The sequence below is a fragment of the Loxodonta africana genome, chromosome 18 (assembly GCF_030014295.1).
Source record: "Loxodonta africana isolate mLoxAfr1 chromosome 18, mLoxAfr1.hap2, whole genome shotgun sequence".
NCBI classification, from domain to species: domain Eukaryota; kingdom Metazoa; phylum Chordata; class Mammalia; order Proboscidea; family Elephantidae; genus Loxodonta; species Loxodonta africana.
Genome location: NC_087359.1, coordinates 16,224,704 through 16,240,356, shown reverse-complemented (window position 1 = coordinate 16,240,356; position 15,653 = coordinate 16,224,704). Strand labels below are relative to the sequence as shown.

The following is a 15,653-nucleotide window of genomic DNA, read 5'->3' as shown; positions in this document are numbered from 1 at the left end:
TAGAGCTGTTAGGATTGGAAGAAAATATATATATAAAGCCGCAACAACAAAAAAAACCCAAACCCGTTACTGTCAAGTTGATTCTGACTCATAGTGACCCTATAGGACAGAGTAGAACTGCCCTACAGTATTCCCAGGGAGTGACTGGTGGATTCGAACAAACTTCGGACCTTTTAAAGGTTAGCAGTCGAGCTCTTAACCACTATGCCACCAGGGCTCCAAAGTAGGTATAACGTGCTTACTAAACGTTAGCTGTTATTATAATATATTAGCGCATTACTAATTATTCAGGCAAACTTGATTCAAACTTTTGATGGGACTTCAATATTTTGTACGATGAAGAGTTTAATATATGACATTCAGCTTAGTAATAGGTTTTTATAAATTTTGACTAAAAACCGTGAGTGCTTGTTAAAATAATCTGTGAGTTTTTTAAAAAGTGAACTTTTGAGACAGAACTTCAGAAGTCTTTATCTTTCCTTCTGTGTGTTGTCCGTACAGCATGGCAATTATTTACGGAGTGTTCTCTGCTTCAAATTTGATCACACCGTCTGTGGTTGCCATTGTGGGGCCTCAGCTCTCCATGTTTGCTAGCGGTTTATTTTACAGGTGAGTAGTGGAACGTTTTTTCACTCATTGCTTTAGAACACTTTCACTATATTCAAGCACATAGTATAGGAAGTCCCTGACTTACAGCTGGGTTCCATTCTGACAACTCCGTCGTAAGCCGGTTCTGACGTTAAGTCAGATACCTCATTTTTTTTTTTTAGTTTTCGTTATTACCTTTTATTACCAATATTTTTATAAATCCAACCTTTATTTATCTTTGGGGGTTGGAAATGTTACATATGAACTTGCAGGTACATTTTAACGTATGTAGTACATGTTAGATTACTTGTGATAAGATGTATTAACAAAAGCAGAAGGTTGTTAAGTGCAGTTCGGTTGTAAGTGGCGTTGGTCATAACTGGAATACCTTGTAAGTCAGGGACTACCGGTAAACTTTCCATAAGAACTTGCTGGCTTGAATTTACTGGAATATGGGGACTTGGCTCTCTTCTTCAGCAAAGTCTTAACTAACTTACTGCTCAGGAGCACCATGTTGTTTTAATGTGACAGAATGTGTGGCTATTTGCTTTTGTTTTACTGTTAAGGAAAACAGTACCCAAAATAGATCTCTAGGAAGATCGAAAAGGACTTGCTATGAAAGGATGTAACTTTATACCAGTAACGTAATTTTTATATTCAAGCAATAAACTTTCTTTTGGGGCTCTAGAACTACATATGGCCTTATCATATGCCAAGCTATCTGCAAAGGCCAGTTATCCAATGTCTGATTTCACAGATTTGAAATAGTAAATTATGAAATGCCCAAGCCCCAAGCCCGCTGCCATGGAGTTGATTCTGACTGATAGTGACCATCTAGGATAGAGTAGAACTGCCCCATAGAGTTTCCAAGGAGCAGCTGGTGGATTTGAATCGCCGACCTTTTGATTAGCAGCCAAGCTTTTAACTGTGCCACCAGGGCTCCGTTATGAAATGAGTGGGTTGCATTTGTCCCTTTTTTCAAAACTGGCGAGGTCCTTTCCAGGTTCAGGTTTAAAAGAAGAGAACCCTCCTAGTTGATCCCTAGAAGGCATAGTTGGCATTCTATTTCAGGTATTGTTTGACTGTAATGCATTGACCTGTTATATTTTAGCATGTACATTGCCGTTTTTATCCAGCCTTTCCCGTGGTCCTTCTACACGGCCTCGGTTTTCATTGGAATTGCAGCAGCTGGTAAGCACTTTGGTTTTATCTCCTTATTCTGTTTTGTCTTTTCCCACCGGGGCTTATCTCAGGGTATCATTTATGTGTTCAGTGCCTACAGGCGAGTGACTTCTGTATTCTTTCTGATAAACTTCTGGTTTGAATCCTAGTTCTTTGGACGGCACAGGGAAACTGCCTGACGGTGAATTCAGATGAACACACTATTGGGAGGAACAGCGGGATTTTCTGGGCACTCTTACAGTCAAGGTAATAGTCCTTTTGAAGCTAAATATTTTCCTTGATTTTTGTCCCACCGCTTTTCAGTTCTTTGTTTTGTGGAAAGTTTAAATCCTCTACGTTACGTGACCTAAGTTCCTAGCTGCATGTAGCATTACATGCTGTCAAGTCCGTTCCGACTCATAGTGATCCCGTGCATAATGGAACAAAACGCTGCCTGGTCCTGCACCATCCTCACCATCGTTGCTATGCTTGAGCCCATTGTTGCAGCCACTGTGTCAGTCCATCTCGTTGAGATTCTTCCTCTTTTTCACTGACCCTCTACCAAGCATGATGTCCTTCTCCAGGGACTGATCCCTCCCGATAATATGTCCAAAGTGTGTGAGACATAGTCTTACCATCCTTGCTTCTAAGGAGCATTCTGGCTGCACTTTTTGCAAGGCAGAAGACCCCCATGTGCCTATAAGTTTGTTGTACCATGGGGGCTTGTGGGTTGCTGTGATGCTGAAAGTTATGGTATTCAAATACTGGCAGGGTCATCCATGGTGGACAGGTTTCAGCTGAGCTTCCAGACTAAGAGTAGGAAGAAGGACTTGGCAGTCTACCTCTGAAATGAATTAGCCAGTGAAAATGTTAGGGATAGCAGTAAAAGAAAAAATAGTATAAATTCAAAATTTTATGGGATTGCTTGAAATGCACAGATCTGCCTCATTGGAACTTAGGATTAGTAAATAAACCTGTAAATGCATTGGTATTGAGTCGATTCCAACTCGTAGTGACCCTGTAGGACAGAGTCGGACTGCCCTGTAGGGTTTCCAAGGAGCTGCTCAGCTTTTAGTTAGACAAGCTCTTAACCACTGTGCCACCAAGGCTCCAATTAGTAAATAGAAAGTAATACTAGCCACCATTTATTATAGCACCTGCCATATTTCAAGGAAGGAAGCCCTGGTGGTGTGGTGGTTAAGCACTCAGCTGCGAACAGAAAGGTCAGCAGCTCAAATCCACTAGCTGCTCCGCGGGAGAAAGGTGTGGCAGTCTGCTTCCATAAAGATTTACAGCCTTGGAAATGCGGTGTCCTATAGGGTCGTTGTGACTTGGAATCGACTCAACAGCAATGGTTTATATTTCAAGGAAGGAGCCCTGGTGGCACAGTGGTTAAGCACTTGGCTGCTAACTGAAAGGTCAGCAGTTCCAACCAGCCAGCTGCTCCATGGGAGAAAGATGTGGCAGTCTGCTTCCGTGAAGATCACAGCCTTGGAAGCCTTTTGGGGCAGCTATGCTCTGTCACATGGGGTCGCTGTGAGTGGCAGTGGACTCACTGGATGGCACACAACCACCACAACAAATTTCAAAGGCAATGGTTTCTTTACTTAATTTCACATAATCCTTACAACAATCTCATGAAGTTCATTGGTGTCATACCTGTTCTACAGATGAGGAAACAGAGGCTTAAAATGTAACTTACCTGATTTAAATCATCATCATCTGGGCTTCAAAAGCTGTGCCCTTCCCACTGAACTACATTGCCTGATAAATCAAAAAATCCATTGCTACCAAGTTGATTCCGACTCATAGGGACCCTCTAGGACAGAGTAGATCTGCCCAGAGGGGTTTCCAAGGATGTAATCTTTATGGAAGCAGAGTGCACACCCTTATCCCGAGGAGCAGGCCGGTGGATTTGAACTGCTGACCTTTTGGTTAGCAGCTGAGCGCTTAACCATTGCACCACCAGGATTCCTTCACTACATGATAAAAAAACCAAAACCAAATCCAATGCCGTCTACTCAGTTACATTCATAGCGACCTTATAGAACAGGGTAGAGCTGCCCCATAGAGTTTCCAAGGAGTGCCTGGTGGATTCGAACTGCCGACCTTTTTGGTAAGCAACCTTAGCATTTAACCAGTATACCACCAGGATTTCCTCACTACATGATAAAAAGCTACCAACAAATACGCTAAAATTCAAAAGAAAGACTAATGATATTAATACTGAAGGATAAAATGTTACCGTGTTTTTCTAGTTATAAAGCAGAAACGGTGACTGTGCTCATGACATCGGATTTCAGTAATCTGTTCTGAGGATTTGCCTTCACAGATCTTGCCTAAAATGCGGGCACTTATAAGGCAAAACAAATGCCCATGTTCAGCTTTAAGGGATGTATAGGGAGCCCTGGTGGCGCAGTGGTTAAGGGCTCAGCTGCTAACCAAAAGGTCAGCAGTTTGACCCCACCAGCCACTCCTTGCAAACCCATGGGACAGTTCTGCTCTGTCCTATAGGGTCACTATGAGTCAGAAGCGACTCGACTACAATGGGTTTGGTTTTATGTTATGAGGCAGAAATGTAAATGTAAGTGAATAATCCCTTCCCTAGGAAAGTGTGTTCAGTAAAGTATCTGATTAGATGCAGAAAACGGTATCGTGGTTTTTTTTCCATAGATTTTTTTAGAATTTAGGATTTTTATTTTTTCATTTAGGATTTTGAAAGAACTGTAGTAGAAACTTGTTTCCAAGAAGTCATTTCCAGAGTTTCAATAAATCACATGTTTCAAAGTGAGTCAAATATACTCTGAAGATCAGATTACCATCATGTGGAAGGAGACGAAATTCCATCTGGGTCAGTTACATTTCTCAGAAAGAGAAAGAGCAGAGTCGATACTTTTGAGTGACCTAGGGCAGGTAGATAACTTTTTAAATTATGTCAGTTGGCGGTCCTCTCTTTATAGCAGACATTGGAAATAAGTGTTTGAAAAACCATCAATATTACAATAATTTACTGATGTCCTCTCTTTTTCTTCTGCCAGCTTGTTCTTTGGAAACCTCTACATATATTTTGCTTGGCAAGGGAAAACTCAAATATCAGGTTTGTTTCATTTTCTGCGTTTAGATGTGTTCTAAGCAAAATCACAGTTCCATAAATACTCGTTATTGCTTTGTTCAAAAAACATTGTTCTAATGAACCTTGGCACCTTAAGTTTCCTCAGATTTTAGCATTTAGCCACCTTTTTCCTTGGATGAAATTATTAAACTTAGACTGTAGTTTATGATTGTGCGTCAAGTGGCATCTCCAGGAATGGGAGAAGGTTATGCCATGTACGCATGTATTCGCCAGCTGCCAGACTTATGAACTCTCAGCTATTGTCTGTACACTTTTTTGATTAAAAAGAATGTGATTAAATTCTTGTGGGATTTTTCTTTCTGATAACGAGTACAGGTATTACTCTAGCAGAAAGACAGAAATGGAGGTCTCACATTGACCTCCTTGTCCTAAAGTAGAAATCTAACGAGGTCGAATTTTGGCAGTTATAAACCACCTCTGAACACAATGCTGATTTGGAACTGTGTGGATGGTGGATGCTATCTACTTTCCTCTTCTTTTGTTTCCCCCCAGAGAGCGACCGAAGGACGGTGTTTATTGCCCTGACAGTGATTAGCCTTGTGGGGACAGTTCTGTTCTTTCTCATTAGGAAACCAGATTCCGAAAATGTCCTGGGAGAAGATGAATCTTCCGATGACCAAGACCTGGAAGTCAATGAGTAAGGAGCTTTGGAAACATTCCTTCTGTTGTAAAATGTATTTTGACTATATCTAACCTTGAGATTTAATTGGCTTTTTAGCCCTAAGTGTTACCAGATACTCTGGTGGTTAACTTGGCAGACAAGAGGGAAAAGTTTTAAAGCAAATAAGAAAAGGAAGAAGATGAGGAGCGGTTGGTGGAGGAAAAGGAAAAGTTGGGGGGTGGGTAGTGAAAAGGTGTACAGAAATGTACTGTATTCTAACACAAAGAATGCACACATTGTACATTTTTTGGCCAACTGCGTGACCTGCCCTCCTTGCTATTTTTGTATGTGAGCTATGCCTCATGTTATTGTGTGGGCAGGTTGTTTGCAAAAAAAATACAGTAAGTGTCATCCCAGCTTTGCCACTGACAAGTTGTACAACACTAGACAGTAGCAATAATCCTCTGAATTTCTCTAGGCCTCAATTACCTCATGCGGTTCAGCATGTATTTTCATGTGTAAGGATGTCGGCTTATAAAGTTAAATAGAAAACCGTCTCTGCCCTCAGTGTTTTATGACCCAGCTCTTAAATTCCTCCGCTCACGTGGTACGAGAGCGGCAGGCTGTCTGTTGTAGGTGAGCCCTGATTGTACCCCTGTTCTTACCTACAGCACTGGGCCCTGCATAACCTACTCAGGCGTTTTTCCCAAAAGTAGTCCAAATGGGGAATGAGGGTGCGGCCCTGAGTTTTTCTAAGTTGTAAGTTGCCTGGAGCAGATTCCAGTTATAAGTGAAACTATTTGAAACATCACAGATGATTTCTCTGAAGGTGTAATTGAGACTTGGGAAAGCCAGGTTTATCTTTGCCACCCTCCTTTTGCTTTCTTTGTGAATCCTGAAGTTGTGAAGTTTACCTTAGAGCATTTGACGTGTTAACTGAACTTCTGCATCAAGCCTTCTGTGCTGTCCATTTATCCAGAACGGGGCCGAAAGTTCTCCAGTCATGGGTTCATTGAGCATTTAGTTTACAACAGATTTATTTAAAGCAAAAGAGAAGTTTCAATATGTATGTGTTGTAATGTATATAAGTTTTTGTGTAGTGTGTATTTGCACTTTTTACGTATTAAGTTGTGTATTGTACTTTTGCTCGACGGCAGCGGGGTTTATTATATTTTCTGTATGTGTATATACATACGTATGTATATGGAACCCTGGTGGCGCAGTGGTTAAGAGCTCAGCAGCTAACCAAAAGTTCAGCAGTTCAAATCAACCAGCCACTCCTTGGAAACCCTATGGTGCAGTTCTGTTCTGTCCTGTAGGGTTGCTATAAGTCAGAATCGACTCGATGGCAACAGGTTTGGTCTGGTTTTGGTTTATGTGTGTATATGACACAAACCAATAAAAATTGGAGAATGTGTCTGTGAAGATGAATACCACAAATTCAACCAAAATTTAATATCCCTTCATTAATTAATCTTAGGTGTTGGTGCTAAGAAGGCAAACACAACCCATTCCCTGTTACAAGGACCTTTGCTGCCCAGTGGAGGAGATAGACGAGGGATTACGCAACCATGATGGGGTGCTGGGTTGAGGAACGTGCTCAGCCCTTTTAGCATCCTTTCTCACTGCATTGCTCCCAAGCTTGAAGCTCGGTATTTAGTCTACGAGTAGCACTGAGCACGTGCCAGCGCTGTCCTAAACCTGAAGGGCACAGCCGTGGAGAGACAAGGTCCCTGTTCTTAGGGGGTTGGCTTCGTTCTCTAGTGCTGCCATAACAGAAATACCACAAGTGGGTAACTTTAATGAACAAACTTCTTCTCTCACAGTTTAGGAGGCTAGAAGCCTGAATTCAGGGTGCTGGCTCTAGGGGAAGGTTCTCCGCCCGCTTTGGGGAAAATCCTTGTCCCTTCACCTTCTGTTTCTTGTTTCCTTGGCATCTTCAAATGGCATTCGTCTTTCCCTATTTGTGCTTGCTTGTTTCTGTGCCTAATCTGATTCTTTTATATTTTGAAAGTGATTGGTTTAAGACACAGTCTTCACTGATAATAACCTCATTAATACAACAAAACTCCACTACGAAATGAGATTCCAGCTATGTATATTAAAAAAAAACCAACCCATTGCATTGAGTAGATTCCAACTCATTGCAACCCTATAGGACAGAGTAGGACTGCCCCATAGGGTTTCAAGAAGCAGTTGGTGGATTCAAACTGCTGACCTTTTGGTTAACAGCTGAGCTCTTAACCACTGTGCCACCAGGGCTCCTCTAGATGTAAGGATTAGGATTTATAACACATATTTTTGGCTGGCACAATTCAATCCATACCGTAGGGTAAGAAATAACTTTTTAAAAACTCTCTCTTACCGTAATCGCCCTAAACAACAACACTGAAGTTAGGTTATCTCATTTAATCCTCATAGGTAAGTGGTAGTGTCCCTATTTTGCAAATGAGAAAATGAAACTTGGAGAGATGAAGTCACTTGTCTAAAATCACACAATTTAGTAAGTATCAAAGCCAGGACTCGGACTCCAAAACCTGTGTCTTTAACCATTGTTTATACTGTGTCCCCGCTGTGTAACAGGACGCTCACTGTTTGGAAGGGTTGTATAGCTAAAGAGCTTACTTTTTGCACAGTAGGAAAAAACCAAACCCATTGCCATCGAGGCGATTCCGACTCATAGTGACCCTATAGGGCAGAGTAGAACTGCCCCATAGAGTTCCCAAGGAGTGCCTGGTAGATTCGAACTGCTGACCTCTTGGTTAGCAGATGTAGCTCTTAACCACTACACCACCAGGGTTTCCTTGCAGAGTAGAGGTGGTGGAAAACCAAGTACTCATGAATTGTTTTTGCAGTTTAAAAATAGCAGGGTGGAGGACATTTGTGTCTTGCTGAAGTGTCATGTCTGAAAAACGTGCATGGACCCATGCAACAAATTTAAATTTAACATGAAAGAATTATGTTCCACTGTTGAGGAAAGATGCGGCAGTCTGCTCCTGTAAAGATTCCAAAAAATAACCAAACCCATTGCCATCGAGTCGATTCTGACTCACAGCAACCCTGTAGGGCAGAGTAGAGCCATCCACAGGGTTTCCAAGGCCGTAATCTTTATGGAAGCAGACTGCCACATCTTTTTCCCAAGGAGCGGCATGAAAACCCCACGGAGCAGTTCTGTTCTATCTTATAGGGCTACTATGAGTCTGAATCGCTATGAGTCGCTCTCAGTCAGAATAAAGAGCCACCAAGAACACTTCAAACGTACTCTACAATGAGGACGTGGGACCTGTAGGAGACCCTGGGGCCAGGGCACTGAGGGCCATTGCAGCTATTTGCCCAACCTTGGAGCAGACAGAGCTTTTGCAAACTTAAAGGAAAATGTGATCGTATTTGTTTTCTTTGCAATTTTCGGGGGGAAAAACTTTTTCTTTTTTCTTTTTTTAAATCAGGTCTCCGCAGAACAATCTGACAAAGGCAGTAGATGCATTTCGTAAGTATTTTTTGTGTCTGAAACGCAAGAACTGTTCAGGAACAGCTCCGGCCTTGCCTTTCCCCTTTTCCCTGGTCACTTTGGATTGCACATCCCCCAGGGTTTTCATTTCCCCAGATGTGCCGCTCCGAAACATGAAGAAACATGTTAGCCTTCTCAGTACATGTCTCTGTAATGGAGGTGGGGGGTGGGGTGTGAAGATACACTGCCCTCCTCGCCCCCGTGAGTGTGGGACGGAGGCATTAAGAGGCTGCGGAGAACTGTTGGGAGATGGGGGTTCACCGGGAGGAAGGAAGGACAGTGGGAGACCATTTCCTCCTGGCATCAGAAGGGCATGTCTTGTCACTCCTCAAGACAGAGCAGTAGCTCTGGCGACCCAGTAGCTAGTGAGGTCAGTCGTGTTCGCTTATCGAGTGTGCACCCCTTGCCGAGGATGCTGCTAAACTCTCCATGTGCTTCATTTCATTTAATTGTCCCCTGCGACTCTGTTGTAACATATGCCTATGATTATTTCCATTTTACAGAAGAGAATACTGAGGCTTAGAGAAATCAGGTACTTTATCCCAGGTCAAGCTGCTCTTACGGGATTTGAGCCCTAGCTGTCAGACAGCGTGAACAAATCTGATAATGGTCATCTTGTGTCTTCTGCAGAAACAGGCAACCATGGCTTCCAATTGCAATAGGGCCTGACACTTGCCAGTTCTTTGCTTCTGCTTATCGCTCTTTCAGCTTCTTTGTCTCCCAGGAGAGAGACCTTGAGTGAGGCAGTTCTCTCCTTCAGGGAGCAGCTTTTGGGGCTACATTTCTTTTTGTAAATCCCTTTTAGGGCACTGAGCTCCCATACGACCTTATGAGTAGCCTATAGGTTGTCCTTGGCAGGGGTGTAACTTCTTCATCTAATTAGCTCTGACCTGGGTCAGATGACACAAGGCATGCTAACTTTTGGCCAAGGGATTCCTATAGCCCTTTTTATAGGAAGAGCCTGGGGGTCTGAGAGTCTACGCAGTGCATACATGGTATACCATTGCTAAGGCTATTTGATCAGGCTTTGGATTTAGGCATTTATGTTTCAGGAATACGTTCATAATTATCAATTGGTTTACATGTCACAGTTAGAAGGGGTATAGCCTGACTGTAGTAAGACAGGCATCACTGTGGTTAAAGGCCTGTCTTTCAGCATTTTAGGTCTAGAAACTTGTTTGTCAGAAGACCTCTTATTGATAGGGGAAAGGACTGACCCTAAGCAAACTCACGGAAGTCACCGTTTAATAATTTATGGGGTTTAGTACTTTTCAGTGAGCCCTTTCACAGATTTCCCTTCTTGTTATCAGGGGCCTAGAGAGCCATGTTGGTATCCAGTGGCTTGTGTACTCGGTGAGCGTGGAGTCAGGAGAAGGGAGGTGGGTGGCCTTCAGCTGTGGAATGGTTCGTCCAGCCCCGGAAGGACTTGGTGCGGCCTCCCTGCTCAGCATAGAATCGGTCCCCTGTCAGGTCACCAGGTTCTGAATGTGTTCCCTGGATTGTGGGACAGACTTGGCCTCAGCTTCTCTACTTGTACATGAGGGACTAACGTATCAGGGCTGCACAGTTTTCATCATGGAGCTAGTTGATTACTTGGTGGGGCTCAGTAAACCAAAAGCCAAACCAAACCAAACCCGTTGCCGTCGACTCAGAGCAACCATATAGGACAGAGTAGAACTGCCCCATAGGGTTTCCAAGGAGTGGCTGGTGGATTTGAACTGCCAACTTTTTTGGTTAGCAGCCAAGCTGTTAACCAGTATGCCACCAGGGCTCCAGCACTCAGTAGCGGTGGGATATTGGATGTCAGGTTTGAACCAGAGAAAGGGCAGCGGTAAAAGGTAAGGCACAGGAGGTGCTATAGGGCGAGCAGGTTTAGGGTGTTTCCTCGGCAGTTGGGGAACAATATGAGGTTATGGGCTGGTAGAGAACCCAAAGGCAAAAGCGGAAAGCAAGAATGTCAGCACTTCAACTTGTCTGTAGACCAGTGTTGCATTGATTATTTAATCATGGCGTCCTTCCATTGGCGCTGCGATGGATGCCGTAGAGAGAAGGTCTCTGCCTCCTAGAAGCTGAGCATCCAGAAGCACTCAGTTCCTCAACTTAATGTGTAACTTTCATGTGATTCTAGAACATCTCTCAGTGATATTTAAAAAAAAATTTTTTTTGATCTCAACAAAATGATGCTGAAGTTCGTCCAGAAGACTGTTTGAAAATAGCCAAGAGAATTCTTAAAAGAAGGCAGAGGCTTACGGTAATAAGTATTGAAACCTATTTTGAATTTGTTTGAAAGTATTGGGATAGAAAGACCAGGGGAACAGAAATCTAGAATCAGGTTCATGTGTACACGGAGTATGTTGTTGCTGTTTTTGTTGTTAGTTGCTGTTGAGTCGGCTCCTACTTGTGGCAACCTTATGTATTGCCCGTTCCTGCGCCGTCTTCGTGATTGTTGGTATAAAAAAAACAGAAAACCAAACCCACTGCTGTCGCATCGATCCCTACTCATAGCGACCCTATAGAACAGAGGAGAACTGTCCCATAGAGTTTCCAAGGAGCACCTGGCGGATTCAAACTACTGACCTCTTGGTTAGCAGCCGTAGCACTTAACCACTACACCACCAGGGTTTCCTGTTGGTATACAGGAGTATAGGATTCAGTAAAAGGGAATCTTGGATAAGTGGGATGGGACTGACTGCATGAGAGAAAAATTAAAGATTTGTCCACACTTCATATCTTGCACTAAAATTCCAGGTAGATTAAAGATTAAATATAAAAATTAAACCAATAAAAGTAATTGGAGAAAATAATTGGATGGGGAATAAGCTTCCAAGTATGGGAGTCAGATGTTAAAGGAAAAGATCAGACTCTTTGATGAACTGAAATGTAAAGCTTCAAAATGTCAAAACATTGAAAGAATTAACAAAGCCAAAAGCTGGTTCTTTGAAAAAATTAACAAAATTGATAAACCATTGGCTAGACAGACTAAAGAAATACAGGAAAGGAAACAAATAACCCGAATAAGAAACAAGAAGGACCACATCACAACAGAACCAAATGAAATTAAAAGAATCATTTCAGATTATTACGAAAAATTGTACTCTAACAAATTTGAAAACCTAGAAGAAATGGATGAATTCCTGGAAAAACACTACCTACCTAAACTAACACATTCAGAAGTAGAACAACTAAGTAGACCCATAACAAAAAAAGAGATTGAAATGGTAATCAAAAAACTCCCAACAAAAAAAAGCCCTGGCCCGGACGGCTTCACTGCAGAGTTCTACCGAACTTTCAGAGAAGAGTTAACACCACTACTACTGCCTCAACAAAATTCTAGCCAATAGAATCCAACAACACATCAAAAAAATAATTCACCCTGATCAAGTGGGATTTATACCAGGTATGCAAGGCTGGTTTAATATCAGAAAAACCATTAATGTAATCCATCACATAAATAAAACAAAAGACAAAAACCACATGATCTTATCAATTGATGCAGAAAAGGCATTTGACAAAGTCCAACACCCATTTATGATAAAAACTCTTACCAAAATAGGAATTGAAGGAAAATTCCTCAACATAATAAAGGGCATCTATGCAAAGCCAACAGCCAATATCACTCTAAATGGAGAGAACCTGAAAGCATTTCCCTTGAGAACGGGAACCAGACAAGGATGCCCTTTATCACCGCTCTTATTCAACATCATGCTTGAAGTCCTAGCCAGGGCAATTAGGCTAGACAAAGAAATAAAAGGTATCCGGATTGGCAAGGAGGAAGTAAAGTTATCACTATTTGCAGATGACGTGATCGTATACACAGAAAACCCTAAGGAATCCTCCAGAAAACTACTGAAACTAATAGAAGAGTTTGGCAGAGTCTCAGGTTATAAAATAAACATACAAAAATCACTTGGATTCCTCTACATCAACAAAAAGAACACCGAAGAGGAAATAACCAAATCAATACCATTCACAGTAGCCCCCAAGAAGATAAAATACTTAGGAATAAATCTTACCAAGGATGTAAAAGACCTATACAAAGAAAACTACAAAGCTCTACTACAAGAAATTCAAAAGGACATACTTAAATGGAAAAGCATACCTTGCTTATGGATAGGAAAACTTAACATAGTAAAAATGTCTGTTCTACCAAAAGCCATCTATACATATAATGCACTTCCAATCCAAATTCCAATGTCATATTTTAAGGGGATAGAGAAACAAATCACCAATTTCATGTGGAAGGGAAAGAAGCCCCAGATAAGCAAAGCATTACTGAAAAAGAAGAAGAAAGTGGGAGGCCTCACTCTACCTGATTTCAGAAGCTATTATACAGCCACAGTAGTCAAAACAGCCTGGTACTGGTACAACAACAGACACATAGACCAATGGAACAGAATTGAGAACCCAGATATAAATCCATCCACGTATGAGCAGCTGATATTTGACAAAGGACCAGTGTCAGTTAATTCGGGGAAAGATAGTCTTTTTAACAAATGGTGCTGGCATAACTGGATATCCATCTGCAAAAAAATGAAACAGGACCCATACCTCACATCATGCACAAAAACTAACTTCAAGTGGATCAAAGACCTAAACATAAAGACTAAAACGATAAAGATCATGGAAGAAAAAATAGGGACAACCCTAGGAGCCCTAATACAGGGCATAAACAGAATACAAAACATTACCAAAAATGATGAAGAGAAACCAGATAACTGGGAGCTCCTAAAAATCAGACACCCATGCTCATCTAAAGACGTCACCAAAAGAGTAAAAAGACCACCTACAGACTGGGAAAGAATTTTCAGCTATGACATCTCCAACCAGCGCCTGATCTCTAAAATCTACATGATTCTGTCAAAACTCAACCACAAAAAGACAAACAACCCAATCAAGAAGTGGGCAAAGGATATGAACACACATTTCACTAAAGCAGATATTCAGGCAGCCAACAGATACATGAGAAAATGCTCCCGATCATTAGCCATTTGAGAAATGCAAATTAAAACTACGATGAGATTCCATCTCACACCAACAAGGCTGGCATTAATCCAAAAAACACAAAATAATAAATGTTGGAGAGGCTGCGGAGAGATTGGAACTCTTATACACTGCTGGTGGGAATGTAAAATGGTACAACCACTTTGGAAATCTATCTGGCGTTATCTTAAACAGTTAGAAATAGAACTACCATACAACCCAGAAATCCCACTCCTCGGAATATACCCTAGAGAAACAAGAGCCTTCACACAAACAGATATATGCACACCCATGTTTATTGCAGCTCTGTTTACAATAGCAAAAAGCTGGAAGCAACCAAGGTGTCCATCAACAGATGAATGGGTAAATAAATTGTGGTATACTCACACGATGGAATACTACGCATCGATAAAGAACAGTGACAAATCTGTGAAACATTTCATAACATGGAGGAACCTGGAAGGCATTGTGATGAGTGAAATTAGTCAGAGGCAGAAGGACAAATATTGTATAAGACCACTATTATAAGATCTTGAGAAATAGTAAAAACTGAGAAGAACACATACTTTTGTGGTTACGAGGCGGGGAGGGAGGGAGAGGTTTTTTTATTGATTAATCAGTAGATAAGAACTGCTTTAGGTGAAGGGAAGGACAACACTCAGTACATGGAAGGTCAGCTCAATTGGACTGGACCAAAAGCAAAGAAGTTTCCGGGATAAAATGAATGCTTCAAAGGTCAGCGGAGCAAGGGCGGGGGTCTGGGGACCATGGTTTGAGGGGACTTCTAAGTCAATTGGCAAAATAATTCTATTATGAAAACATTCTGCATCCCACTTTGAAATGTGGCGTCTGGGGTCTTAAATGCTAACAAGCGGCCATCTAAGATGCATCAATTCGTCTCAACCCACCTGGAGCAAAGGAGAATGAAGAACACCAAGGTCACACGACAACTAAGAGCCCAAGAGACAGAAAGGGCCACATGAACCAGAGACCTACATCATCCTGAGACCAGAAGAACTAGTTGGTGCCCGGCCACAATCGATGACTGCCCTGACAGGGAGCACGACAGAGAACCCCTGAGGGAGCAGGAGATCAGTGGGATGCAGACCCCAAATTCTCATAAAAAGACCAGACTTAATGGTCTGACTGAGACTAGAGGAATCCCAGCGGCCATGGTCCCCAGACCGTCTGTTGGCACAGGACAGGAACCATTCCCGAAGACAACTCATCAGACATGAAAGGGACTGGTCAGTGGGTGGGAGAGAGATGCTGGTGAAGAGTGAGCTAATTATATCAGGTGGACACTTGAGATTGTGTTCGCATCTCTTGTCTGGAGGGTGGATGGGAGGATAGAGAGAGAGGGAAGCTGGCAAAATTGTCACGAAAGGAGAGACTGAAAGGGCTGACTCAATAAGGGGAGAGCAAGTGGGAGAAGGGAGTAAGATTTATGTAAACTTATATGTGACAGACTGATTGGATTTGTAAACGTTCACTTGAAGCTTAATAAAAGTTAATAAAAAAAAAAAAATGTCAAAACAACCACAACTTAAAATGGCAGGGAGGGTCTGGGGAGAATATCTGCGGTATGCACACCGTAGAGAGCTGTTGTGGGTGCATAGGAAAAGTGTAAGCAGTTCAGTAGAAAACAGGCATTAACAAGCAAAGGAAAAAGTTATTATAAC

The 15,653-nt window shown here is 42.1% G+C and overlaps 1 protein-coding gene across 4 annotated transcripts in view; it reads left to right on the top strand.

Moving 5' to 3' along the window:
* The window catches only part of MFSD11 (major facilitator superfamily domain containing 11), a 37,667-nt gene that overhangs the window by 2,824 nt on the left and 19,190 nt on the right, over positions 1 to 15,653 (top strand). For all 4 annotated transcript variants that reach the window (XM_023556863.2, XM_003417236.4, XM_023556864.2 and 1 more), the window contains 6 exons: positions 502 to 609; positions 1,700 to 1,779; positions 1,920 to 2,016; positions 4,788 to 4,846; positions 5,375 to 5,519; positions 8,930 to 8,970. In XM_023556863.2, coding sequence (XP_023412631.1) covers positions 502 to 609; positions 1,700 to 1,779; positions 1,920 to 2,016; positions 4,788 to 4,846; positions 5,375 to 5,519; positions 8,930 to 8,970 — 530 coding nt within the window. The remainder of the gene's footprint in view (positions 1 to 501; positions 610 to 1,699; positions 1,780 to 1,919; positions 2,017 to 4,787; positions 4,847 to 5,374; positions 5,520 to 8,929; positions 8,971 to 15,653) is intronic.